Raw genomic sequence first — 20751 nt, forward strand, 5'->3', positions numbered from 1 at the left:
TCTTGAGGTGCCCAAACTTTTGCATGGTGCTCCTTTCCTTTTTTTCACTCTAAAATTGTACAAAACAAAAATAATACTAATCTTGCTTAAAATGTTGAAAAGAATGTTTCATCTTTAACTTTATGACTTTTGGAGATCAGTTAATCTTCTACTCACTTAACTATTCACAGTAACAGAAATTTTGACCAGGGGTGCCCAAACTTTTGCATGCCACTACATAAGTTGACTAGAAGGAAATAACAAATGGGAGTAGTTATTTTACTTATAAGTACATGATTTTTATGTTTATTTGTGTTATTTTAATACATCTTACTTTTAAATAAATATTGCACTGTGGATAAAACTCAATTATCCTCAATGCAATACATGTTTTTACACTGTTCTCTAGACATCCACTGAAGGTTTCGCTGTATCTTATATAGACATCTAGAGTTACTTTAACTGAACCTCTAAAGCTAATTTTCAGACAAACTGGTTTGCAATTACACACATTAGAATTAGTCTAATTTTATTCAAAGTAAAATATGATAGATTTTGACAAGTAATTAAAATATTCAAAACAAACTGATTATATGTTTTGCCTAAGAGATATCAGTTTGTTTTTTTCTATTTTGGCATCGTCTGCAGTAATTTCAAGTTTTATATTCAAATGAAAGCTTCCTAATTTACCAGTATTTCCGGTCTGCTTCCTTAAGATAAGGTATAGACTTGTGCAAGTTTAGCAAGCCTATTACTATACAGAGGATAGGACTGTCTTAGGTAAATCTTCAACATGTTAAGAAAAATTATTTCTAAGCTACTTACCAAAATGTACGGTACCTTAAATTACTGAATACTTAATAGTAACTTTGTTTACATGTTGTTCTGGTATCCAGAGCATTTATTTTTCAATAACCTTTTCAAATGCCTGTGAATCTGAATCCTCTTTATTGCAATTTCTTCAATCTAGCAAGTAACGTACCAAAAGTATTAATGGTTTTCTCTGAGGATATTTATTTATTCCATCCCTAATTTTGGGTGTGCTTCCTTATTGACACTTAGGTCAGAGATGGGACACTTTAGGACTGTTTTTATAATCTCATGTTGTGTCACTCATTGAAAGAACCATTTTTGATTCACATGTAGAATGTTTGTGTCAAGGCCAAAATTATAATTTGTTGTCCCATTCCAAATTGCCCTTGAAATATGTGAATATTTGAATTCAATAATGATTTGATTAAGTATGTATTTTTGCTGACCGTATTATTTTTGTTGTGGTGCAATGTTACTCATTCCTGAGTTGAAAGTTGCCTTCCTCCAATTCAAGGATCTTCTGCAGTTCACTACATTTTCTCATGGCAAGTGGTCTGTGCCTGTGGTTCTCCGCACAGTATTTCAAGTATCTCACTGCTGATCGTGTCATGTTCAAGCATCTCACTGTTTTAATTATGGGTTTTGTCTGATTATTGACATTTGATTATTGCCGTAGCTTCCTTTTGCTTTCTTTTCCTGGAGAGCAAAGAACAATTCTGAGCCCAACATGACAAAGCCAAAGAAGTAGAAGACCCAGCAAGTCCTGAACTATAGCCACCAAACCCTAGTCGTGGGCCAGCCCAACTTCTGGCCAAAAATAAAATCTCATTCGATTATTAAAATCAACAGATTTTTCAACTTAAATTAATTAGTTTTTGTAGCTTCGTCAAGTAGAATTTCCTTCGGAAATTTTTTTGAAATTTCGAAACATTTAATTCACGTATTTCTTATTACAGCAATTTCTAATACAAAATGCCTTCTCATCACTTACTGTGAATATTTTAACCCATCTCAACAGACCTTTGCTGCTAGAAAAGCAGGTATATCTTTTGCCATGGTTGCTAGAACCTCGATAAACGATCAAGAATTGGTAAGTGTGTTTCTTTAACAGCTTTGTGATTGTTCAGTTGATGAATAGCTTTTATGCGGTGAGAATATGGGTGTCAGTAGAAGCCATTTGAAAGTGCTGCTTACAAGTCATAGTAGTTTTTCCACAGTTACACCCAACTGGTTATATTCAGGAGTTAAAGATGAAAAGTTTCCATTCAAAATACCTTTTGTTATGGAAACAAAAATAAATTAAGATACTCATGACAATAGGACTTTCAGTAGAAAACTTGTATTTCCGGAGCATTCAATAGTTTATAGGTTTTTTCATGGTTCAATTGAATCAGAGGTTATAATGTAGACACTGATAATGTCAGTATAAAACAGTTAACTGTTAACAGTCAAAAATTACACTAATAAGTAGATTCAAACTAATTTATTTTAAAATTTTATACACATGTTAGTTTCATGAGTTCAAGTCTGACCCACCAGTTCAAAGGTCACCAGTTGAAGAATGGTCAATAAAGGAAAATATTAATTTTGAAAAACTGATATTATGGAGAATCAATATAAGGCATTATTTGAGTTTATTCAAGATTAGAGCCTTTTCTCAGTTCCTTCATCTCTGCCGTATCTGTTCCTAGGATGAGGCTTTTCTTTTCAGGGCATCAGTGACGTCGTCCCTCCTCAAGGAGCAAGGTTTTCATTCATCCACCATTGATGCTGCCCTCACCTGCATCTCCTCTATTTCTGTGAAATCCATACAGAACCCAGCTTCCCTTTGCCTTAACAGGGATAGAGTTCCTCTTGTCATCACTTATCACCCCATGATCCTCAGCACCCAACACATCATTCTCCACAAACTCCATCTTCACTGGGACCCTACAACCAAAGACATATTTAACTCTGCTTTCCACAGAAATTGCTCATTCCATGATTCCTTTGTTCATCATCCCTCCTCACTAATGTAGTCTGGGGAAAAGTACACATTCAGGACAACAAATACTTTTTGGGGTTTTAATTCCTTTATCTGTTTTAGATGTTTAAGTGCCAGAAGAGGGTCTTAAAGCAAAACGAATGACTTTACAATCAGGTCCTGCTGTTTAACCTTCGATCCACACACTTGTGTATCGACAAGTTGCACATGCAGTATAAAAATACGTAAAGAAAATCGCACAAAACTAATACAGTACTAATACGGTAGTGGCAATTGTACTTGGCTGGTAAGGAACTTTGCACAAGCCGTGCTATCCAGTGTCGAGTCCCTTACTCGTGAAAATCTTTCCTCACCATGCCCAGCATCTCTGGAAGGAACTAAATTCCAAAGCCCCACCAGCTTCTTCGGCAGAAAACAAAATGGTCTCCCCACTATCCCGCGCGTCCGTAATGATGTCACCATCTCCACTTACAGGCACAGACAACTATTCTCGCATTATCCAGAGTACACTTTTTAACGATAATGAATAGCATTCAATGGTCACCCAGTTACATTACTCCCTGCATTCAAGTAAACGTCCTCAATTACTCGCGCACTACAAGGGTACTTTTAAATTCCTTAACTGCTTCTCTAAAGAGAACTAAGACTAGCCAGTATCTCCGACACTGCTGCTGGACTGATGGAGGCCTCATCAAGGACTGACCTTGGTTCGCGATGTGGGTTAGGGTGCTGTCCAGAATTTACTCAATTACTCCTGTGGGGTGCTGCCCCAGGAGGGCTACCAATCCCCGCCCCTGCATTAGCAGTCGTCGGCTCCCCAGTCTCAGTGTCAGAAAGTGTCATATTTTTGGAAGAAATGCTGTCTAGGCTCAGGTCAAGGCTCTGTACACCCTGCCTGACATACTTCTACCACTATCACACCATTTTCTGAATCCTCAGAATCTGATTCATGCCCCAGGGGTGATCTGGCCTGAGTTACTGGAGTTTGGAGTCTCCTTCGAGTAGCTGGAGTGGGATGGTTCTCACAGAGCCTGATGTCTACCCTGTTCACCCTCTTGCTAGGCCCACCCTCCCAAGGTTCCACAGTGTTTGTGCTGCCCAGTACCTCTACCACCCTGTAGACGGTTGGGTTCCAAGCATCCTGGATCTTCTTATGGCCTAATGGTAAGTTCCTCAAGTAAGCCAGTGCGTTCACATCAACTTTGGGACAGTAAACTTTGTCCTCCTGCCAGGCAATGCGTTCTGCCGCCTTCTGTTCAGAGTATTCTTTTGCTATGGCATGCGCATCCCTCAGTCGGCTCTGATGTACAGCTAGCCAGTCATGTTTTGGTCCACAGTCTGTTCTTGCCCCAACAGAGTATCCACGGGCAAGTGGGGATCCAGCCCAAACAACAAATAGTAAGGTGAATACCTGGTGGTTGCAGGAGGTGTCGCATTATCTGCGTACACAAACTCGGGTAGATGTTCTAGTCATCTGCGCTGCTTTCCTGGAGGCAACGTACGCAACAAATCATGCACCGTCTGGTTGAAACACTGGCACTGCACGTTGCCAGTAGAATGATGAGGTGTGGTACAGCTTTTCTTTACCCCGTACAGTTTGCAAAGTCCAGCTATGACCTCACCTTTGAAGTTACGGCCCTGGTCAGAATGCAATCTCTTCACGAACCATTCCCTCAAGAGCACCCTTGCTGTGGTATCCGCCTTTAGATCCCGAGTCGGAAATGCTTGGGTGAATTTAGTGAAAATTGTCTGTGACTACTAAGACATTCTCACGCCCGTCAGTTGCCAGCTCCAACACAGTGAAATCTACAGCTACAACTTCAAGCGGCCTAGAAGCCAGAAATGACTTCATGGGGGGACGAATCCTAGGCTGCGGCATCTTAGTTAGCACACAACGTGGACAATTTCTGATCCACCGTGCCACATCCTCGTGTATGCTCACCCAAGAGCATCGGCTTCTCAACAACTGCAGAGTCTGTTCTATACCTTAATGGCCCATGGAGTCAGGTACGTACTCTAACACTTTCTCCCAGAGTACGTTCTCTGTCTTAATGGCCCATAGAGTCAGGTACGTACTCTAACACTTTCTCCCAGAGTACGTTCTCTGCCTTAATGGCCCATGGAGTCAGGTACGTACTCTAACACTTTCTCCCAGAGTACGTTCTCTGCCTTAATGGCCCATGGAGTCAGGTACGTACTCTAACACTTTCTCCCAGAGTACGTTCTCTGCCTTAATGGCCCATGGAGTCAGGTACGTACTCTAACACTTTCTCCCAGAGTACGTTCTCTGCCTTAATGGCCCATGGAGTCAGGTACGTACTCTAACACTTTCTCCCAGAGTACGTTCTCTGCCTTAATGGCCCATAGAGTCAGGTACGTACTCTAACACTTTCTCCCAGAGTACGTTCTCTGTCTTAATGGCCCATAGAGTCAGGTACGTACTCTAACACTTTCTCCCAGAGTACGTTCTATGCCTTAATGGCCCATAGAGTCACATACGTACTCTAACACTTTCTCCCAGAGTACGTTCTATGCCTTAATGGCCCATAGAGTCAGGTACGTACTCTAACACTTTCTCCTCAAGCTGGTAACACTCCCCAAGCTTCTCATCCTCAACTACCCTATACAATAACCCTTTACACTCCCTGATACTGTCCCAGTGCTTTAACAGAGACAAAACAGGTTTAGGCAGAGTTTTACACTCCTGGCCACTCAGCTTTCTTTTCTGATCCCATAAGTCTCTTAGGACACTTAATACAGTCTTGTTGCTGAAAAGTATGCAAGTCCCCATTAGAATAACCTGGGAGGCTTGGAGTGTTCCTTTGCATTGGACCACTTACATCACTAGTACCAGCTTCCCAGGCTCGAATTTGCTTAACCCTACAGCTTTTGAGACCAGCGGTAATCGGTGCCGGGTCAAGAGCAGTGCCGCGATTGATCAAACTACAGATCGCCACAGACCCATCAAACTCCGCATCCTCTGAGACAGGCTCAGGCTCCTCTGAAAATGGCTGCCTAGAGAGTGCATCAGCCACGGTATTGCTCTAACCTGGATGATACTGGACATCGAAGTCAAACACTGACAACTGTGAGAGCCATCTTTGCTCCACTTCTCCCAACTTGGTAGTTTTCAAGTGGGATGGGGGGTTATTGTCAGTGATTACAGATCCAGCAGGTATGTGCTCAGTATCTTTTCCCAATACTTGGACTACTTTTTTTTTCCAGTAGTGTGCAACTGCACTTTCTGGAAAACATCTCTCCAATCAGAATCCAGCTTCCCTTCTAGGGCGGTGTCAAACTCTGCGTAGACAAGCTGCCTACACTGGCTGGTAATGTTCATGCCTACAATACATGGGATAGGTGGTTCATTGCCAACAGGATCCCTGACTACTAGAAAGCTACAATTTGGTATCTTTATGCCCATTGCTTGAACCTTTAGCTCTAGATACCCAAGGTAAGGAATATCAAGACTATTTGCAGCTGTTAGCCAAAGCCAGCCAGCAGTAGACGACATATCCTCGTCCTCTCCTTTCCAGTGTTCTCGAAAGAACTGCTTGGTCAGGGTGCTTACTTGACTACCTGTGTCCAACAGACAACGGACCGTGACACCTGATATTTCAAGCTCAACAACTGGACATGTTCCTACGGCCTGTTGCAGCAATTGGTCACAAGATAGCTGTACATTATCTGTATCTATGAGATTCCACCGAATTGCTCGACTTCCAGCCTCTTGAGGGCAGGAGGATGCAGACTGCACTTCCCTTGCACCCCGCTTCTGTGGGCAATTCTTGGCCAAATGCCCTCTCACCTGACACTTGAAACATATTTTGCCCATCTTCTGTGAACCTAGGCTGTAAATTACGTCTGCTGATAGTAGTGCGTGTATAATCCCTCTGTACAGTGAGATCTTTCACTGCTTGAGTCAATTCACAAGGGCTTTGCTCTGCAACTACTTTCAGGATGTCACCTAGTGTGACAGATTCAGATTCCCGAGCTTTAACAATCGAGCACCGTGCCTGGCTACTGCTACACTTTGACTTTCCAGACTTTGTATTTCCCAGGGGCTCCTCTGCGAGCCGCAGACGAGCCTCCTCTCGCACTTCTATCATTGAGGACTCGGTGGTTCCGCACGAATCTGTGGAGCTCCCTTCATGAGGGAAGGATCCCTGATCCCCTCTATAAATTGATCTCTTAGTACCACCCTCTTATTGGTCACAGCATCAGGGGAGTGCTTCAGTAGCAAGTTAAGAGCTTGGGCTAGGGCATGTGAAAACTCTCATACTTCTTCCCCCACAAGCTGGTTGCGATGGTAGAAGCTATGCCACAGCTGGGGTGCGCTACACTTGTCTCTAAAAGCTTCCCTGAAATAGGTGAACAGTCATCAGCCCAGTCTTCCCCAGCATCACTGCGCATACGTGCTTCCTCTAAGGCTGCACCCCTGAGCAGGGACATGACAAAGTCATACTGATCCCGGTTAGATTGATTTCTACTATGAAGTGCACGTTGTACTTCTTCAATGAAGTCATCAACAGACCTCCCATCTTTCTCAACATCCCCCGTAAATGGAACAATATGTCTTTCCCTTGGGACATATACATAGGACCTTTTGCTTAATTTATCTATGGTTGCCATGGTTTCAACATGCCTACCATGCAATTCCCTACTTTGTTCATTCAAATCAAGTTCAACTGGTGTATCCTCTGAGCGTGACATAGTAAAAGCTCAAATCATTGAAGTTTTCACAACCTGCAAAAGGAGTTGCTGCCGTCCTTTGCTGCAAACGCGTTGGCTTCACAGCCTGCAGTTCCCTGGATCCACGTCACCGTTCTGGATCCTGACGTCAGTCGCTGACGTCCCGGCCCAGACCCGAGGCTCCACTGTGCTCTCCATGAGGTAACAGGCGCTCTCTCCTTCTGTCCAACGGGAACACGGTCCTGTCTTCACCACTACCGTATTAGGGATTGTAGATTATACTGCATACAACAATCAGAGACCCTCTAAACTGGCTTGGAATTAGCCCCACTCCTGGTACCAAATTTTGTAGCCTGGGGAAAAGTACACACTCAGGACAACAAATACTTTATCGGGTTTTAATTCCTTTATCTGTTTTGGATGTTTAAGTGCCAGAAGAGGGTCTTAAAGCAAAACGAACGACTTTACAATCAGGTCCTGCCATTACAATCTCCATTTAACCTTCAATCCGCACACTGGTGTATCGACGAATTGCATATCTAGTATAAAAATACATAAAGAAAACTGCACAAAACTAATACAGTACTAATACAGTAGTGGCAATTCTACTTGGCTAAGTAACTTTGCACAAGCCACGCTATCCAGCGTCGAGTCCTTTACTGGTGAAAACCTTTCCTCACCATGCCCAGAATCTCTAGGAGGGACTCAATTCCAAAGCCCCACCAGCTTCTTCAGCAGAAAACAAAATGGTCTCCCCACTATCCTGCATGTGCGTAATGACATCACCATCTCCACTTAAAGGCACAGACAACTATTCTAGCATTACCCAGATAGATGCCTGAGTACACTTTTTAACGATAATGAATAGCATTCGATGGTCACCTGGTTACTCTAATCTCCCTCTTGGCTATTATCCCTGCAAGCAACGGAAGTCCTACACCAGTCCATTCACTTCCTCCCTCACCTCCATTCAGGGACCCAAATAGTCCTTCCAGGTGAGGCAACACTTCCCATGCAGATTGGTTGGGGTTGTCTACCATATTTGATGGTCCTCCTCTATATTGGTGAGACCTGTCGTAAAGTGGGGGACTACTTTGTGGACCACTTTCGCTCTTTTCGCAAGAAGTGGAATTTCCCAGTGGCCAATTATTTTAATTCCTATACCCATTCCCTTTCTGACATTTCAGTCCATGGCTTCATCCTCTGCCATGAATAGGCCACTTTCAGGTTGCAGGAGCAACACCTCATATTCTGTCTGGGTAGTTTCCAACCTGATGGTATGTACATGGATTTATCCAACTTCTGGTAGTGTTTTCTCCTCCCCTTTCCATCTTCTTTTTTCCCTCGCCCTGGCCTCTTACCTCTTCCCACATGTCTATCAGCTTCTCCGGTGCCCCTCCTCCTTTCCTTTCTCCCATGATCCACTTTCCTCTCTCATCAAATGACTTCTTCTCCTGCCTTTGCCTTTTTCACTTATCTCCTCCCAACATCTTACTTCACCCCCCACTCCCACACACCAGGTTGCACCTATCACCCTCTGGCTTGTTTTCTTCTCCCTCTCACACCTTCTTATTCTGGTTTTTCCTCCCTTTCTTTCCAGTCCTGATGAAGGATCTCGGCCTAAAACATCAAATATTTTTTTAGTTCCAGAGATGCTGCCTGACCTGCTGAGTTCCGCCAGCATTTTGTGTATGTGATTAAAGATGATTAAACTTCCCATTAGCATGTGTTCTACTCCTTTAAAACAACTGGTGAATACTCTAAGGATATGAATTCCTCTCATTGATGATCATATTACAAGAGAGCTTAAAATGTGTTCTTGAGTTGCAAATAAAATTGATTTGATAGGATAAGTTGTGCTGTTTTGTCAGTTTATTCATATGTCATCAAATATTGAAATAATTTTAAATTAAATAAGAACTTTAATTTAATGAATCGTACTGTGATTTGTTCATTAGAGGTTAAGAAAACAGTATGTACAGTATATTCTGGAACATTTTCTCCAATCTATCCATATGGCTTAAATCCCTTATCTCTGGTATTGGTCTTATTTTATCTTGCACCTTCTGTTAAGCAGTGTGGTAGTGCTGCTGCTTCAAGGGAGAGAGAAGAGGGTATACAGTGCTTTATGAGATTGCTTTATTGGATAGTACAAGGTCTTCATAGGTTGAATAGCCTCCGTTGCAATGAGTAAGTGTATGGACAAAACTAGACATAATATTACAAGTTTGATCAAACCCATGTTTTGTAAGCATCAAAACATATGGATGGTGGAATCAAAAGCAGGAATGTTAGAAATGTTAGAAAAACTCAGCAGGTCAGGCAGCATCTGTGGAAGGATAAATAGTTAACATTTAAGGTCAAAGCCCCTTCATCGGAAGTGAGGACGGTAGAAGGCAAGTTAATTGTAGCCACAGACAAAGTGGGGGAGGGCATTTGTTGAAGCTAAGTTGATTCACAACATTAGCACTTCATTATACGGATAAAGGTGCTTAATCGACCGTTTAATAGTTACTTCATTTTCCACCCAATTATTCGCATTCCCTATTCAATGCAATGCCAAAATATGACCAGAAGAAAACCATAATATCATAAGACATAGGAGCAGAAATTGATCATTTGGCCCATTGAGTCTGCTCCGTCCTTCCATTATGGCTAATTTATTATCTCCCTCAAACCCCTCCTTTACATTGACCCCATAAGTTTTGACACCCTTACTAATCAAGAATCTATTAACCTCTGCTTTAAATGCATTGGCCTCCAGAGCTATCTGTGGCAAGGAGTTCCACAGATTCACCATTCTAGCTAAAGAAATTCATCCTCATCTCTGTTCTAAATGTCAAAATGCTCAGATATGGCCCAAGTGTGGAGACTCAGAGACACTGAGCAGGTTAAATCTGCACTGACTTTAACGGTATTGTTGCAGAATTTAAAGGAAAAGAAAAACAATAAACAGTAGGCCAACTGGACCACTAACTATTAACTGAAAGTTAAAAACCAACTCCACGACTGGAAGGAATAACTAAAATTTGAATGCAGTGAGTGTAATCGTTGCTGTATTTTTGGTCATATCTTGACGGGACTAGAACAAAAATAAGGGAGTTAAATGCCACCACAATGAAACAGCATTAGCTAGAACATGTGTATTGACGAGCGTAGTTGTTGAACTGTTGCACAGCCCGCCTGCGGGATGTATTGCAGCAAGAGTCCGTGATTGTGACAGGCCCCCCCCTCCCTAGCCATAACTCCTGAGGTGCCAAAGAACTGTACATGCTCGAAGTCCTGGATGAGAGATTTGTCCAAGATGTCGTTAGCTGGAATCCAAGATCATTCCTCAGGACTATACCCCTCACAATCCACAAGGTACTGGTGAAGGGTTTCTGCCCGAAATGTTGACTGTTTGTTTCCACAGATGCTACCCGTCCTGCTGAGTTCCTCCAGCATGTTGTACGTGTTGCTTTGACCCCAGCATCTGCAGAGTATTTGTGTTCACAAGGTACTGGACCTTGACCTGCACCTGGCAAGATGCCAGGAGGTACTGCACAGTGTAGAACAGATCATCATCCACCAAGGGGGGAGAAGGAGAAGGTGGGGTGACTGAAGCTGGGGGGAGGCAATAACCAGCTTGAGCAGGGAAACATGGAAATCTTCATTGATGCAGGTAAGTGCAATCTGTACAAGACCATCTTTTCACTACAGATGGTCCCATGTAACGTGGGGCGAACTCACAGCTCTTGACTTCCAGGGGAAGATCCCCTGATGCAAACCAGACTTTCTCTCCTGGCTTGAGAGGCCACACCTCTGAGGGGAGCTAATCAGCCTGCTGGTCATGTTGTTTCTGAATGCACAGCAGAAAAGTCCTGACTCATCTCCACACACACTTCTAGTGTTGGATCAACTGTACAGCAGCAGGAACTCCCACATCAGTCTCTTGGTCAGGGAAGAGAAGTGGCTGCAATCTCTCTGGCATTCATTGGGAAACATGCCATTGGAGAATGACTGGAGGTCATTGTGGGAAATTTCTGCCCAAACCAATTGGGAGCTCCTGGACATGGGGTTGGAAGAGACAAGGCAGCATGATGTTATCTCCTACTGTCTCCTACTCTCTCAGATCTGGCCATCAGATTGTGGGTGGAAACCAGATGAAAGGCTGGCTGTGGCTCTCACAGAGAATAGAAAGCCTTCCAAAAATGGATGTGAATTGTGGTCCTCGAACAGATACAATATCCTGAGGAAAGCTGTGCATTCTGAACACATGTTGAACCATGAAGGTGGTAGCGTCATGAGCTAATGGGAGCTTAGGGAGAGCAATGAATTGGACAGCCTTGGAGAGTCGATCCACAATGACCAAAATGGTAGTGTTTTCATTAGATGGGAGTGGGGCGGACCAGTGATGAAATCCACCAAGAGGTTGACAAGGGGCAGTGGACATGTCACATAGGCACCCTGTGGTTCTGAACACCGGTTGAGACAGGCAGAGACAACGTCGTGGATATCCTGGGACATAGATGACCACCAAAGCCCATGATAAACTCCTGGGTCTGTTGAATACCCAGATGGTCAATCAGACAGATGGCATGACCCCATTCCAACACATTGGAGTACAACCATAGCAGGCACAAGCAGGTGGTTGGGAGGTCGGGCCTGGATGCAACTATTCCGCAGCCCTCACCTCTGCTTCTGTTTCCCAAATCACTGAGGCAGTAATGCATGAACAAGGAAGGAGGGGTTCTGGATGGCATTGTCCTCAGACCCATCAAACTGCCAGGAGAGAGCATCAGCCTTGGTATTCTTGCTGCTGGGTTGACAGGTGAGGATGGAATTAAACCAGGTTGATGGCGGTTGAGTTTTTTAGCATCCTGAAGGTAGGAAAAGTTTTTGTGATCTGACTGAACTAAAAAGGGATGCACTGCCCCCGTCAGCCAGTGTCGCCATTCTTGCAGGGCCTCCTTGACAGCCAGAAGTTTTTCATTCCTGACATCTCAGCCAGAGTGAAGTGACAGGTGAGAAAGGCACAGGGTGTAGCTGGCTGTCTGCAGAGGAACACAGAGAGTACAACCCAGTGCCAACATCTGATGCATCCAACTTGATGATGAATAGATGGGATGAGCCTAGCTGTTCCAGCATCAGAGCAATGGTGAAGTGTTGATTTAGTTCCAAGAATGCTTGGTCTCCTTCGTTTGTCCAATGGAATCCTGCAGAGGTCTTCCTGGTGAGTGTATTTATGTGGATGCTGAAATTTCAGATGAAGCAGCGATAAAAATTTACAAACCCCACACCTCTTTGACCAAAGATGGTTTGAGCCAATCTGTGACAGCCTGAACTTTAGTTGGGTCTATTTGAAAGCTGGAAGGTGTAAGTATATAGCCCAAAATCAGTACTTGGGCTTTATGAAATTCACCTCTCTGGCCTGCAGACAGGTTATTCTTGAGGGCAAACACAAAGTACACTGCAGATGCTGTGGTCAAATCAAGATGTACAAAAAAGCTGGATGAACTCAGCAGGTCGGGCAGCATCCGTTGAAAGAAGCAGTCAAAGTTTCGGGTCGAGACCCTTCGTGAGTCCTGACTGCTTCTTTCAATGGATGCTGCCCGACCTGCTGAGTTCATCTAGCTTTTTTGTACGTCTTATTCTTGAGGGGTTGTCTGAGAACCCTCCAGAAACGCTCGACATATAGTGAGAGTGGGAATAGATCAGAATGTTGTCCAAATACCCAAAAATGAACTGAACATATCATTGACCAGGGCCTGCGAAACAATCGACCAGACCAAGGGCATCACAAGATACTCATAATGGCCAGCAGAGGTATTGAAAGCTGTCTTCCACTTGTTCCCTTATCTGATATGAACAAGATTATAACCATTGCGCAGATCTCTCTTGGAAAATATGATTGCCCCCTGGAGTTGTTTGATTGCAGAGGCAAGCAGAGGAGTAGCAGTTCTTAACAGTAATATTATTTGGGGGCTAATCATCAATGCATGGATGGAACTTGCCATCCTTCTTGCTCACAAAAAGTAATTTTTGTCCCTGCTGGCAAGGTTGACAGACTGATAAAACCCAAGGCCAATGCCTCCTTGATGTACTCTTCCATGGCTATCATTTCTGGATGAGAGAGGGAAAAGAACTAGCCCCAGGGAGGACTAGTACCAGTTAAGAGGTCAGTGGCACAGTTTTATGGCCAGTGTGGAGGCAGGGAGGTGGTTTTCTTTTTACTGAACACCTCAAGAAGGTCAGCATATTCAGCCAGAATGCCAGACAGGACCACATCAGTATTGACACAGAAGTGGACTCGGGGACCAGAGCTTGAGCTGGACAGACATGCCAGTCCCCACTCTTAGAATGTTTTAAGGGAGCAATTAATCCAGGGGTTATGTCAGGATAGCCGAGGGAGACCTAGCACCAGTGGCAGTTCAGGCAAATCACCCAGACAGAAGGAGAGTTGTTCCTAATGATTGCCTTCCAGCACAAGTTGGAGGGGTTCAGTGGAAAAGTGGATCTAACCAGTGTCCAAAGGTCAGAGCCTTGATGTTGATCTTTTCTCTCAATTTCTGAGTTGGAACTCCTTATCTTTGAGCCAGAGAGATGTGCATGAGATTCCCGGCTGCTCTGGAGTAGATAAATGCCTGAAGTTCGTAGGTCCGAGACCCCCAAAAAACTGGGACCATCACACAATTGAGGGTGACCTGTCAGAACTCCTCTTCCTACTGGATACTAGGGACATGACACTCGGTAATGACCTGAATCACCATAATAGAGGCAGGAACCTCTTCTCCTGTGCCGATCTTGTTCCTCCGGAGATAGACACATGTGCCTCATTTGCATAGGCTCCTCCTTGGACTAGGTGCTGGGTGATGAGGGAAAGAGTGAAGTCATCCAAGGAGTAGGAAGCTCAAGGCTTTCTTTCCCTATGCCACTCAGTTACCTGGTTATCAACTTGAATGGCCAGATTAATCAGGTCTTCCAGACTATCCTGCTTGTCCCAAACCGCAGTCTTGTGCCGGATTCCTGCATTCCGTCTGCACTGGAAGGCAGTGATAAGGAATATCTCATTCCATTCCGTCTCCACTGCAAGCATGTAGAATTTTACTGCATAGTTCCTCACTGTCCTTCTACCTTGGCACAGGTCCAGAAGTCAATGGACAGTTTCTTAACTCTGTACTGGAAGATTAGAAAATCTTCTTAATCGGCAACAAAATGTCGAAATTACTGGGCAGCAGGGAAACCTTGCTCCTGTAGAGCATTGAAAAGGATGATTGGAGGTCCATGCAGGAGACTTACCATGTATTCCAGTTTATGTGTATCATTATTAAACCAATTAGGCTTGACTTGGAAAGTCAACTCGCAACTGGGTAATGAAATTACTGCAGTCATTGAGATCACCGGAGTTATCTGCCCAGTGGAAGATTACTAAGTTCAGGTATGGACACAGGAGTTGGTTCTAGTCCAGAGGTGGAAGTCAGGGCATTAGTTGCTGAGGTTTTTTGGGTAGCAGAAAATGAGGATCTGTGAGATGCTTGGAGTGGGACCAACATGGCCAAATACTGCTGATGAATGCCAAATTCTGTCAGCTGACACTGTCTGTAGCCTCGAAGTTCATGGATTGTGGCTGTAAGAGTGTAAATGGCAGCCACCTGATTCTAATTGTGGTGAGCTGCTGAACTGCTGCTGGGAGGGATGATACCTGTTCCTCCAGCTGAGACCGGGCTTGTTGAATGAAGATGATCTATCACATTGCTTCGGTTACTTCTCCAATACAGGTTCCACTGCCTGTAACTTCTACCCTACCTGGGCAATGAATCTCAGGGCCAAGGTCAGTGTGTCTCTCTCTGCTGGGTCCATTTTCATGCTTGAGACTTGCTGCCAAAATGTTCGGATGTGGCTCAAGTGTCGGGGGGGGGGGGGGGGTGGTGGGGGAGGGAGAGGGAGACTAAAGTGGGTCAACGGTTCACTGACTTCAAAGAGAATTATTGCAGCACTTAAAGGAAAAGGAAAACAACAAATGCTTGGCAACTGGGCCATTAATTAAAACTCTCAACTGACATTTAAATGCCATTACCATGGATGGAAGCAATAACTAAATACTAAATGAATACTGCTCCTTTACAGTGTTGAAATGGTAATCCACTTTCCCGGTCAAGGATGAGGCTAAACAGGGAGTATAAATGTTGCCGTGCTTTTGGTCAGGTTGCAACAAAACTAGGATGAAAAGAAAGGAGTTAAATACCGCCATATTTACTGCAAAGTGCATACTCATGAGCGCCATTGTTGAACCTATTGTATAGCCCACCTGTGCAGGCAAGTAGACACTGCAACAGAGTCAGTGCTTGTGACACTAAAGAGATGCCCTTGTATTCTGAGTCTGTGCCATCTAGTCCAAGACACCCCTACCACAGGAAACATCCTCTCCACATCCACTCTATCTAGGCCTTACAATATTCAAAAGGTTTCAATGAGATTTCCCTCCCCCCACCCCGGTCATTCTGCTAAACATCAGCAAGTACAAGTCCAGAGCCATTAAACTCTCCTCATACATTAATCTTTTCCTTCCTGGGATCATTCCCATGAACCTCCTCCAGACTATCTCCAATATCAGTGCATCCTTTCTTAGATAAGGGGCTTAATATTGCTCACAATACTCCAAGCATGGTCATCAATGCCTTATATAACCTCAGCATTACATCCTTGCTTTTATATTTTAGTCCTCTTGAAAGGAATGCTAACATTGGATTTGCTTTCCTTTCTCAACGTGCAAGTTAATCTTCAGTGAATCCTGCACACAAACTCCCAAGACCCTTTGCACCTCTGATTTATGATTTTCTCTCTATTTAGAACATAGTCTGCACCTTCGTTCCTTTGTCCAAAGTGCAAGAGCATACACTTCTGTACATTATGTTCAATCTGCCACTTCTAATTTCCTAATTCTCTTCATTCTCCTAATCTGTGGACATTTCATGCTGAGTCCTTTCATTAGGACTGGAAAAGAAGGAGGCAGAAGCCAAAATAAGATTAGGGGTGGAAAAGGGTACAAGCTAGCAGCTGCTTCACTGAAAAGCCTTTTTGAGGTATGCTTAGTCTGAAGAGGTTTAAATCTTTTCTTTAATGGGAGTTCAGTGAGACCCTCTCTCACTGTTCCCCTTCTGTGTTCACTACTGCCCTCCACCTCTTCAACTATCACCCAGATTCACCATTACCCTACCACCTTCCTTTTCTTCCAACTTCCATGGTCCACTGTCCTCTCCTACTAGATTCCTTCTTCAGCCCTTTAATTCTTCCACCTATCACCTTTGAGCTTCTGACTTCATCCCCTCTCCATCACCCACCTGCAGGATGAGTAAAGATGAATGAAACACAGAGTCAAACATTTATGCCTCAGTGCAAAGTTTTCCCCTTAATAGATGTAAAGTGCATCACCTCCTGTAAAAACTGGTCCACTAGTGTGTCTAGGGAACTGTCAATATCAACTAAACCTTCTCAAATAGATGTTAAAACAATGAAAACTCTTCACTTTAGTTGCAATTTCCTCTGGTGGCAATCACAAAATCCTCAACTGGAAAGGGGAAGTCAATCATCAGCATAGAAGCTGTCCCAGCAGCCAATCATATCCATGTCAAGCGTGAGTTATATAAAATAAAATAATGAATTATTTATTGGTAGGGCATATCTACCAACAACTGTGATTAACAATAAAGTGGATTGCAGCCTGTCTCTGGGTTCCAACTTGATCCTTACCCATTAAACATGAGCAGCACTTGGTCCCATTCGGTGTGAGTGTGATGCCATCAGACTCCAAAGCATCCCATAACGACTGTGGGCAACAAGTTTCTCATAACTCCAGACTTATGGAAAGTTAAGCCACATGCTTCCCATACCACTGAAGCCCAGAACTATTTCCTATTGCAACCAAGTCACAGGACCATCCCATGTTAACATCAGAATCAAGTTTAATATCACCAGCATATGTCATGAAATTTGTTAACTTTACAGCAGCAGTAAGTTAAATACATGATAAATAAATATAGAGAAAAAGACTGAATTTCAGTAAGTATATACAGCACCTATAAAAATGTTTCACTCCCCCTTGGAAGTTTTCATGTTTTATTGTTTTACAACATTGAATCACAATGGATTTAATTTGGGTTTTTTTACACTGATCTGCAGATAAAGACTTCTGTGTTGAAGTAAAAACAAATCTCTACAAAGTGATCTAAGTTAATTACAAAATAATTGATTGCAAAAGTATTCACCCCCTTCGAGTCAGCATTTAGTACATGAACCTTTGACAGCAATTACAGCCTTGAGTCTGTATGGATAGATCTCTATCAGCTTTGCACATCTGGACACTGTAATTCTTCCCCATTCTTCCACAAAACTGCTCAAGCTCTGTTAGATTGCATGGAGATTGTGAGTGAACAGCCCTTTTCAAGTCCAGCCACAAATTCTCAATGGATTGAGGTCTGGACTCTGACCTGGCCCCTCCAGGACATTAACTTTGTTGTTTTTAAGCCTTCCTGTGTAGCTTTGACTTTATGCTTTGGGTCATTGTCATACTGGAAAACAAATCTTCTCCCAACTCACAATTCTCCTGCAGATTGCATCAGGTGATGATTTGGTTAAAGGCACGGGGGAGGATAAATACTTAAGCAATCAATTACTTCGTGTTTTATATTTGTAATTAATTTAGATCACTTTGTAGAGATCTGTTTTAACTTTGACAAGAAATAATCTTTTTCTGTTGATCAGTGTCAAGAAAACCAAATTAAATCTACTATGATTCAATGTTGTAAAAAGCAATAAAACATGAAAACTTCAAAGAGGGTGAATACTTTTATAGACACTGTGTATATCTATTAAATAGTTAAAATAAGTAGTGCAAAAAAAGCAAGTAAAAAAGTAGTGAGGTAGTGTTCATGGGTTCAATATCCATTTAGAAATTGGATGCCAGAGGAGAAGAAGCTGTTCCTGAATCACTGAGTGTGTGCCTTCAGGCTTTGTACCTCCTTCCTGACGGTAACAGTGAGAACTGGGCATGTCCTGGGTGGTTGGGTTCCTTAATGATGGATGCCGCCTATTCATCCTTCTAATAATGCTGCAGGCAGTGCAGCTGTCTCACAGCACAGTGCACCAAGTTCAATCCTCATCTTTGGTGCAGAATGCATGGAATTCAAAAAGTTTTATGATGATTTCATACACTCTCCCTGGATATCTCTGTTTTCATCTATATTTCAGACACTTGATGGTCAGTTTTCTAACTGACCATTTCAATTACCACTAGCTTAAGTCAGAGATACACAGCGCAGTGGTAGATGAAGGAGATATGGTATAAATTAGGACACAGTATGAGGAGTTTTGGATGGTTTCAGGTTTGTGTAGGGTAGAAAATAGGAGGCTGGATGGTTTTGCTTTGGAATAGTTGAATGTAAACATATCATTAAGCTTAGATGAGGCTTTCAACAGTAGAGGAGCCATTGCATGTGCAAAGTCGAGAGGTGTTGCAAAGGAGGCAAGCTGTCATAGTGAAGAATGCTTATATTTAATTTCTAAACATAAATAGTTATGCTCAGTTTCAAGGAATGGAATGGTGGAAAAGGAGATAATAGCATGAATAAAGTATTAGTGTAAACATGAAAACCAGTAAAAATAGAAAACTAATATGGAGGAGAGGAGAAAGAGAGACATGGGAATAATGAAATTGTGTTTGGTCCTGATTTACATGTTCATACATGAGATTTTAATCTTTGTTAAATTCTATAAATAAATTAATTTTGAACTAGTTTTGATCATCAAAATTAACTTAAAGTAATTTACTGTTAACTAATTTATCCAAAGAAAGGCAAGAAATCACAATTATTTAGGCTACCAGAAATAATGCCTTGCCAATGATCCTGTGACTTTGGATTAGAAACTTAAAGCTTACAATTGAGAATCAGACCCAGATTATCTAAGAATAGTACCACTGAAAATTTGGATTGTCTACATAAAATCAGAATTTGCACTCACAAACCTGAGGAACACAAACACAATACATAGAATGAATGTTGTAAACTTCTACTTGGTTAAGAATTTTAAAGCAGTGCTTAAGATTACCAACTTCAGGAATTTCTCAACCCTATTTTCAACAGAAATTACATGTTTACAAGAAAACATTACAGGCCTTAATCTACCCAATATCATCAACTACGCCGCACAACTTTGAGGTATGGACAGCAACAACTCCAACTTACTGCTACGAATGTGAAGGGCTGCTCTGGGGCATTGCAAGACAAGGCATGCGATGTAGTGAGTGTGGTGTCAAATGCCATGAGAAGTGTCAAGACCTTCTCAATGCTGACTGTTTGCAACGTGAGTATTTTTGCTCTTGTGCATTTGTGTAATCTGTTTAATGGCAAGATTTTGCATTGACTTGAGTACAACTTATGGTCATGGCATGAAAATTAAAGAAAACTTCAGTTGTTGGAAATGGAAAATAAAAACAGGAAAGACTAGAAACAAAGTGCATGAGTGGCAGTCTCTACAAAAGAAACCAGAATTAGCAACTGAGGTCATAGACCTTAGATTGATCAGAACTCTTTTGATGAAAGGTTATGATTGCATTGAACATGAAGAGATTGAGAGGAATTTGAGCACAATGGTCTCCAATAGAAATTTTACATCAAGCACAAAATCATTAGGTTCACTTCAACCAATCAGTTGAAGTTTCCTCATATAAATCTATAAATTGATTGATAAGTCATTAAACAGTTGCTGTGCAGCACACTAATCAACACTTTGACCATAGGCCCAAGGTGTCAAAAGACCATTCCTTTGTCAATCTCTGCCATTGTGGTGCTGCAAGATAAATCCAGTCAGTCCTGGTTGGGTTTAGGGACTGAAAGGAGAATGGCCCAGGGGGTCTGCACAGTGCTTATCAGTGATGAGAATGGTTAGGGCAAAAACTGTGAAGGAGGTTAGGGTGAGAACAACTTGGGACTTGTGGTTGGAGCCAGTTGATAAGGGATTGGCAGTGGCACAAGTGGTAGTTTGGAAGCAGGCTCTAGTTGTCAAGGACATGTTGGTTGTGAAAGGGCGAGTGTCCAGAAGGACAGCAGATCATTGCCTGAGGTGGTTTGAGCAAAGTCACAGACTTAGGCTGGAATCTGAGGGAAGAACTAAGCAAACGGGTCCTTGCAGTGTTGGTGACTCAGTATGAGCCTGTCTCCCCATTCCTTTTCTAGATCTCTTGTCAGCCACTCCATCTTCCACATGATATATCATCCATTCGATTTAAAGCAATGCCCAGGGGTTGA

The 20751-nt window shown here is 42.8% G+C and overlaps 1 protein-coding gene across 1 annotated transcript in view; it reads left to right on the forward strand.

Annotated features, from left to right (window-relative positions):
- Positions 1-20751, forward strand: part of LOC140718657 (protein unc-13 homolog B) — a 561805-nt gene that overhangs the window by 532672 nt on the left and 8382 nt on the right. The window contains exons 12-13 of the mRNA XM_073032679.1: positions 1811-1882; positions 19588-19807. Of these exons, the coding sequence (XP_072888780.1) occupies positions 1811-1882; positions 19588-19807 (292 nt within the window). The remainder of the gene's footprint in view (positions 1-1810; positions 1883-19587; positions 19808-20751) is intronic.

This window comes from Hemitrygon akajei, chromosome 30, assembly GCF_048418815.1.
Source record: "Hemitrygon akajei chromosome 30, sHemAka1.3, whole genome shotgun sequence".
In the NCBI taxonomy this organism is placed as follows: Eukaryota; Metazoa; Chordata; class Chondrichthyes; order Myliobatiformes; family Dasyatidae; genus Hemitrygon; species Hemitrygon akajei.